Source organism: Suillus subaureus (assembly GCF_016647635.1).
Source record: "Suillus subaureus strain MN1 chromosome Unknown BJ212scaffold_201, whole genome shotgun sequence".
Classification (NCBI taxonomy): domain Eukaryota; kingdom Fungi; phylum Basidiomycota; class Agaricomycetes; order Boletales; family Suillaceae; genus Suillus; species Suillus subaureus.
The window spans coordinates 1-8,959 of NW_024538757.1; the positions used below are offsets into that span (position 1 = coordinate 1).

General features: G+C 44.3%; 2 protein-coding genes across 2 annotated transcripts; both read left to right on the top strand.

Moving 5' to 3' along the window:
- Positions 1 to 2,876: 2,876 nt before the first annotated feature.
- Positions 2,877 to 3,399, top strand: BJ212DRAFT_1305919 (uncharacterized protein; the record flags this gene model as incomplete). The annotated part of the gene is made up of 2 exons (XM_041333788.1): positions 2,877 to 2,918; positions 2,995 to 3,399. The coding sequence occupies 2 exons, from the start codon at positions 2,877 to 2,879 to the stop codon at positions 3,397 to 3,399; spliced, it is 447 nt and encodes a 148-aa protein (XP_041185524.1).
- Positions 3,400 to 3,510: 111 nt separating this feature from the next.
- BJ212DRAFT_1289453 (uncharacterized protein) lies at positions 3,511 to 3,750 on the top strand (the record flags this gene model as incomplete). Its single annotated transcript, XM_041332056.1, has 1 exon — positions 3,511 to 3,750. A coding segment is annotated over one exon (240 nt), but the record flags the coding sequence as incomplete, so codon positions are not given.
- Between the last annotated feature and the right edge of the window lie 5,209 nt (positions 3,751 to 8,959).

Genomic DNA, 8,959 nt, shown 5'->3' on the forward strand with positions numbered 1-8,959 from the left:
AGGACCTTCAAGAGATGACACCCAGTGAGAACTGGCCCTCACCATATCGACATAAATGATGGATATATTTATAAATATTGTCAAAGCTACACAAATCGTGAATTTAACATATTATCAAGAAAGATGACGCACATTGTGTTGATCAAACAAAGCAAACACAATTTTGTCAATGTCTTGCACATTTGGATCAATCAAATCAATCAATCAAGATGATGTGAACACAATGAAATTTGAATCACCTGTTCATGTTGCTTTTAACTTGATAACTGTGTACATGTCATATCCCATGATCCAGACCCATGTTCCATCATATTCCCACGCCTTCCGAGCCTACATCCGGACCACACTTTATATCCAACTCATTCCCAGATCCCCTTCCACTGTGTGCTCCACACCTCAGCAGGATCAACTATGCTCCGGATTTACCCCTGAGCTCTGGACCATCGGATCCCACTGCTAGCCTGATCCATACAACCCTATCCTGTCCACCCTATGCGCACTCCATCCAGCAAGACATCTGGGCTTCACCTCGTCTCAGGTTCTGGACTATATCCACCTTCTCGTATTTGATCCTGTATCCACCTTGTCTTCTGGATCCCCAGATCTCTGGATATTAACTCCGGACCTATTTCCACCCTCTGTCCGATATCCTGCACCTATCCCCATTTAGGCATTCTCTGCCTTCCGGCTTTCAGTTACCTCTTGTTCTGTCTTGCTTATTGATCCTTGTATGAGTCCTCATCTCCGAGTTCATTTACTTATGTTCCGACTTACTTACTAATGTGTTTCCACATGCTCGTACATAGCCTTGCTCCTTTGCTTACTGATCCCCTCAGATATTGTTCAGTATATAACCCCTGTAGATACTCCTGTAGTTCCTTAGTTGAATATCAACTTAGACTTGCCCAATCCTCTCTCAGACTTTGGTCCACCTAAGTCTGTCCTACCCATCAGGCCTAGGGATTGATTCCCTAGGCCGGAGCTCCACCTTCCGGCACTTACCCTCTTTCCAGACTTAGGTCCAATCCCTGTCTCTCAACTCTACCTTAGAGTAGTCTACCTCTGTTTGTTTCTACATTGGATGAAGTCCAATGTAGCCCCTATTCCTTCTGGACCTCCGGACCTCCTGTCCCTCATACCTCCAGGCATCCTGTCCTTTGGACATTCCGCCCTCTGTACCTTTGGACATTCCATCCTCCTAACCCTTGGACATCCTATCCTCCTGCCCTCTGTACCTTCGGACATCCTGTCCTTCATACCTCCGGACATCCTGTCCTTCTGTCCTCCATCATCCTGCCCTCCTGTCCTCCTGTCCTCCTGTCCTCCAGACCTTTGGACCTCCTATCCTTCCACCCTGTTTCCTGTAGAAGTATTACCTTACAGTGGAAACTCTCCTGAGCACTTCCTGCATTCCTCTGAAACTCTCCCACGCTCCTCCGGACGTTTCCCACGCTCCTCCGGAAGTCCTCTAGTGCTCTCCAGCAGAGTAGCCAGCCTCTGGAAGTCCTCCAGACTTCGTTGGACCATCATCGGACTTCATATGAAATGAAGGGCACATACTCAGGTAAGGGGCACAGTGTATGAGCTGAGGCCAAGCCCCTCTGAGCCAGTCTCTCTCCCCCTTGAGCAACATGGTTCTTAACAGTACGCGTATGTCCTTACTTTCAACTACGATGTCTTCATCTCAGGCTGATATTGTTAACTGCACCGACAGTGTAGATTTCTGCGACAATGTTATTGTTATGGAAGTCAACAATCTCCTAGTAGGATGGCTGGCATATGAAATAAAATTCACGCCTAAAAACCAGGCCCTGTGGTAAGTAGACACATATCCAATTGGTTGTATGCTAACAATTCTGCTATAGAAACTCATTATTCATCTTAAAGATGCTGTCAAATTCATGCATGTTGAAGAACCCACTGACAGTGAGGCTGAGTTGTTGTTTTTGAGCAATGGATGGAAGAGGGCCCGCAAGAACAAGAAAGTCAAGATGTAAGTATTTTGAATGTTATCATTCCATCCACCTACTAACTTATTGACAATAGCTCTGTTATTGATGCAAACATGATCACAGAGGGTCTCACAGCTCTCAAAATCACATCTACCAGTTCTGAGTAGGAACAATTTTATTTTTGTTTAAATCTCAAATTGACATGAAACATATCTACAGTAGTACCTCATTCCATGCGAATCCTGTATGATTGGTCAGAATCAGGGAGCCTCCAGCTGCTCCTGTGCGTGTCATTCCCAAACACAAGTTTGGTGATGACAACAAACCATGGCCACCTGTTCGCCCTTGCCACACTCTTGGGGATATCAGGACAGATGAAAGAATGAACCTGTTTGAGATGGTCAAAGCCATTCCTGCTGCTGTTGCCCCCAACAAAACAGACACTTAGAATGCTCTTTGCAGCTCTTGTGTTTGTTTTGCTACTAAGGCTTTTGCATGTGTTTCATTGCAGTTTTCACTTCCACTCTTGCATTTGCATCTTTGTCATATTATAAATTACACACCCTGTACTAATAGCTGTTTGTTGTTGCTGCATACCATTGTAATAAGAATATGTTGCTGGTTGAAAAAACTGTTTGCTATCAGTCACAATTGTACACATTGATCCAATCTGTTGAAGTCTTTGCATCCAAATAATACCTATGCCACCAAGGGAAGAAGACAGCACTGAGTACTGGTGTGTCTGTCAGCTCTATTGCCATGGATTGTGGAGACAGCTACACTCTCAATCTGCATGGTACCAGCACCTGCAAAAGGCTCCCACTGAGGATGAGAAAACTGCCATATGTGCAGCACATCTTTCAGACAGGTTTTGAGCATCAGTAGCTCTGCCAGCTGGCCCATCTTCATCAAACCAACTAAATAATGACTTTGATAATTTGGATCACCCTGAGCCACCTCAAAAATGTATGCGTGATGATGCAGAGGTATATTTCAATTTGATTGTCTAATGCTAGAGCTAGATAGTGATCTTATTTCACAGGTGGATTTCGAAGATTTTCCACCTGATGACTCTGATCTCAAGGTGCCTCCAGATGTGCCCTGTATGCCCCCAGATGATGAACCTCACCTGCCCCCAGACAATGAACCTTGCCTGCCCCCAGATGAACCTCATAGCAATACAGCCCCAAATAATGGATGTTACCATCCCCCAGATGAACCTCACCTGCCCCCAGATGGGCTGCCTCGAGGTGAAGACCATCCATTTCCCCCAGAACCTCCCACTCCACCATGGCAAAACCCTCTGAAAGCACTTGACTTTGATCAGCTCCTGCAGTCTGCTCAACTTCTGCACCTTCAGCATGACATGGGGTTCATCTGTGCTCTCCAACAAGCATCTCTTGATGATGAAGTAGGGCTGACTGGAGAGGATTTGGAGCAGCTATGAAACCCACCACAAACATCATGTCACATCGACAATCTGTGCGACAAACTTGCCATCTCGATGTTTTTAGCCCTTTAGCATTCATCTGAAGCAGCATACTTGAACATATGAGCTGCTGTCAAGAAATGTTACCCTGATTCAGAAGTCCCAAGCCTTCACTGCATCAAGAAAATGATTGCAGACCTCACCAGTATCAAGTCCATAATCAACCACAGATGTATTAATTCCTGTGGAGCCTTCATTGGCCTGTGGGCTGACCTTGATGCCCGTCCAACATGTGGGGAGCCATGTTATGACCAGAAACAGCTTCAACGGAGTCATGGTCATACAAAGGTTCCCTGTGCTGTTTTCTAGACCATTCCAATTGGTCTACAGCTACAGGCACTCTGGCGTGAACAAGGGAGCATGAAAAGCATGAGATACAGGAACAAATGGATGCAACAAATATTTGATGAAATCCATTGGAACGATGGCTTCATTGATGCATATGATGATATTCTCACTGGGAGTGCTTATCTTGATGCAGTCAGAGTGGGGAGAATCAAACAAGGAGATATGGTTCTGTTGATCTCCATCAATGGCGCATAACTCTATGAAAGCAAGATGCCTGATTGCTGGATTTATATTTGGATCATTGTTGACCATTCTCCAGAGCACCATTACAAGAAAAAGCATGTACTTCCTGGCGGCGTCATTCCTGGTCCCAATAAGCCCAAATACATCCAATCATTCTTGTATCCAGGCTTTCATCATCTTGCCTCAATTCAGAGAGCAGGTCTGCATATTTGGGACACCTGGAGTGATGTTGTCTTCATATCCCATCTGTTTCTTGCACTTGCACTTGCCAATGGCCCTGGACTTCTCTGCATGAGCAGCCTTGTCGGGCACACAGGAAAGAATGGTTGCTGTATGTACTGTGGTTTGAAAGGACAATGCAAGCCACATGCCTCTCAATACTACCCTGTCCTACTGAAGCCGAACAATTACACCATTGCAGGTTGCACACATGATGACATTGACATTGCCAATCTTCCACAAGGCACCTCTGCACACTATGTTGAGAATCTCCATATCATGATGGCATCATGTACTCAAGCCCAATATGAAAGAAACCATTTAGATACAGGTATTGTTGGTCCCAGCATCCTCCTTGGACTCGAACTGGATCACATTCTGGGTGTACCTGAGTGCTTCTCCTCTGAGATCATGTATTTCTCAGGCGCTAACATGGCATCACTGTATACAGATCTTTGGCAGGGTGTTGCAGACTGTCATCCAGTTACTGATTCTGTTCAAGACTGGGATTGGGCAGTGCTCATTGGTGATGTATGGGAGGCTCATGGAAAATCAGTTGCTGCTACGCACCTGCATCTCCCTGGCTCCTTTGATGTTCTCCCTCGAAATCCTGTTGAAAAATCAATTCCTTCTACAAATCACATGAGTTTATCACTTGGCTCTTTGGTATTGGCCCTGGTTTGCTTTATGGTGTCCTCCCTGACAGATATTTTTGACACTATTGCAAGTTTGTACGTGGACTCCACATCATGAGCCAGTACTGTATCACACCTGCAGAAGTCATTGATGCATGTGTTTCCTTTGCTGAATGGGAGCAGGAATTGGAGGAAATGTATTACCAGCATTGTATTGACCACATTCATTTTATCTGTCCATGTGTCCACCTCTCAAATCACATCACACAAGAAGCAACTCATGTTGGTGCTCCCAGTTGCTCATCCCAATGGCCTCTCAAGCAGACAATCAGGGACATCAAGTTCAATTTGTGCCAACCATCCAATGCTATGGCTAACTTCACTGAGATCTGTGTTCTTTGCTGTCAGGTAAATGCTCTCAAGGCCATCCTCCCACAGTTTGACACCAACGACAATCTACACCCACATGGCTCATTCAATGTTGGTGATGGATATGTTTTGCTTCATGGTTGGGATAAAAAGCCTCAGCAAGCTCATGGTCTTGAGGCTGCTATTATTTCAGATTTCCTTCATTGTCCTGCACCAAAATTCAGATGGTGGTCATGTCTTTGACTTCCCAATGGCCAAATTGCCCATTCCACTTGGAGAGAAAAAGAATCTTCTGCTGAGAATGTCCGCACATCTCATAATGCTAAGGTACTTATTTCTACCACTGATGTAGACTATCTGACAATTCAGCATTAGTTCCATGTTCATGGTATTGACTGTTTTGGGGAAGTTCAGTACTTCATGCAACTTGCAGTAGAGGACAATGAGCCAGAAGATGTGGATGATGAATTATACAACATGGATGAATGACATCATCTCTGATGGGAAAATATTGCCCTTATTTCCATTTACTCACTACCAGATGCACAGCTCCTTGACTTCTCCCATGGAACTGTATGGTCATGCATTCATGAAGGTGACAATGGCCTACAAATTATCAACATTAAAACAATCAGGGCAGTTGTTGCTATGGTTCCACATTGCCCCACTCTACCTTCCGGTATCACCAAAAACAGATTTTTCATGGTAGAGAAAGCTGGGCTTGATGTTACACTCACTGGTGTCAAAGTCGAAGTTGATGTACAAGATGAATAGCACTTGAATTGAAATTGCTGTATGTTTTTGTGAGCACATGATAAGATATTGGCAATGTCGATAATATCAAATACAAACACTTCAGCAACTATGATATTCACATCTTTCCTTTAGACCTTTACGACTTTTATGCCTACTGAATATGCTCCCAGACACTCCACAAATGCAGCATCATAGGCCTCTATTTTCAAATCTGCTTGAACCAAATGATACTTCTTACTTTCCAGATCTCCAGTGCACTCGCAATGGGAGGGCAGATTCACTGTCACCATTCTTAGATGGATCATCAAAACAGGCTAGTACTAGCTATGGACATTGTCCACCACATGACAATGGAACAGTGAGTATATGGTAACATATTCAACGTACTAGCTGAATCAACACATAAGGCTGCATATATGCACATGCATCAACAGATTCAAGCTCTAGTGAGCGAAAACAAGACTCTCAAACAGCAGAACAATGTATTATTAGCATCTCAAGATGCATACAAGTTTGTTTTTCACATGTATCTATCACTGTACCTGATACTGCTACAGGAACACCTTCAAGATACTTGCAACCTCAATTTCCCTTGATGTCAGTGACTTGGACATTGCTAAGTTCTCTGGAATTCCACCTGGTTTCAAATGCACCATCTATAAACCCTCAGCTCATGAGCGAAAGCATTCCAAACCCCTTCACCAGAGTGCCTATCCAAATATGAGATTTTGGACACCTAGCTTGTATGAAACATGGAAGAAGTCACCTGACGTGCAATACACTGAACACAGAACCTTTCCTTTCCTCGAGAATGCAAATGGCAAGCCAGTTGAAAAGTCCAAGGTAACTTGCATTACAAAGAGTTTGTGAAGCTGCTGGGCCACCTTAAAGCAAGAGAACCAAGCTCCTGATACCTGGGGCAAGACCAGAAACAAGATCCTTGATGAAGTTGTGGAGGAGATGGCACGTTTGCACCCTATTCTTGCCTTATGCGAAAATGGATGGAAGGTACATGTGATTGCAACAGAGCAGTATCCCTCATGGACAGCTACACACCTGGACAAAAAAAAGGAAGGTCCACAACACAGGGTTCAACAATCATGACACATCAAAACAGCGGAAAGTATCTGGGTCTGTCAAGCCTGAGTCTGATGCATCGAAGTCTCGAATCACTGGCAACAAGTCTATTAGTACCCTCCCCGAGTGTGAGGTGAAACAGGACACACCCCTGAAAGACATTTCCATGACTTTTGTCCTCAATTTTCAGAAAAGCGATATTGACACTTCTGGGCAGGAGCAACAGTCCAATGATACACAATAGCCACAATCTATTGAAGTGTTGACTCCTTCCCTGCAGCCCAGGCCTGTGTCTGTTCCTGTGCTCCATGTTTCACTGATTACTACTACCCATGATGCAAGCAACTCTCCAGAAGCTTCATCCCACGCAAACACAGCAGATACAACCCCTCAAGACTGTTTTGATCATAGCAACGACACCATCAACATGAGCACTTGTATTACTGAGGACACAGAGATGCCTGTAGAAGTAACAGTTGCAGCTGTAGTAAGTCACCAACTTGTGCTTGTATTATGTTCATAAATACTGATAGTATTGTAGGCCTCCTTCCCTGTTATCAAGAACCCTCTGTAAGTCTTCCATAATCTTGTTCAAACTGGCACTGACTCAGGTACATGCAGTGTGAAGCTTGCCAGCTGTTAAGGTCATACTCAAGGGATAACTGGATCCGAAGGGCTTTGGCCTCAGCTCATGCGCTGTGCCCCTTACCTGAGTATTGCCCCTTATTTCAGGAAGGCAAGGCTAATGTGTCCGGAAGGTCGGACGAGTAGTGTAGTGGATCCGGATGACTTCTGGATGAGGGATAAGTATCGTAGGGCTAATCTGGACTAGTCCAGACTAGAAACTAATGGTAATGGACTGTCAGAGACAGAGGCAGATATGGATAGACTATAGGAATCAATCCTAAGTCTTGGAGGGTGACAAGAGCAGAGATACTCAAGTCTGGAGGACAGGAATGAGTAGAACTAAGATGATATTTGAACTGAGGTGCTACAGAGAGTTACAGGAGGTTATATACTATAGGTATCTAATGGAATGATCAATCAGCAGAATCCAAGGCTATGTACGAAGCATATGGGTAGTCTATTGGTAAGTAGAAACAGATCACAAATCATGAAATGGAAATGAAACATAGGTAACAGATCAGGGAGCAGGACGGATATACAGATAACTGAAATACCGGAGTTAGGGGGTTACTGAAAAGAGATGAGCACTGGCTGTGGATTCGGATGAGTTGTGGACTGGACTGGATGAGTGGACAGATTGAATGATGAGATGTTGGAGGGAGATAAGATGTAGATAGGATCTGAGATAAGATGTGGATCTGAGATGAGATAAGGGTCAGATCTGAGATCCAGATATGCAGATATGACATATACATGTTATTGATGCAAAGAGTATTACTGATGTAGTTGCAATGGTTCCCCACCGTCCGAGACTACCATCCAGAGTTGTCAAGGACCGCTTCTTTATGGTGGAAAAACCTGGCCTTGACGTGGCATCATTTGGTATTTTACCAGCAGATGATGCAGTAGAAGGTGAAGACAGTGATAATGATTCAGATGATGCTATGGATGGATGATAAAGTCTTTGGTCATTTAGTGCCTTGCCCAACTCAGTCTCACTCCTCCTTGCCTTCCCTATTGCAATTGCAGTTCCCCATGTCATCCTTCACATACCCAAAATCTCCAAATCAGACTCAGGTCTCACTGCATGCAACAAGTTGACAATAGTTGTTATTATTTTTGTATTGCGACTCAGATACATGTGACAACAGTGATTACAGTAAATTCAGAATGTGATCAAGTGTCATATCCCACAATCCAGACCCATGTTCCATCATATTCCCACGCCTTCTGAGCCTACATCCAAACCCCACTTCATATCCAGCTCATTCCCAGATCCCCTTCCACTGTGCTCCACACCTCAG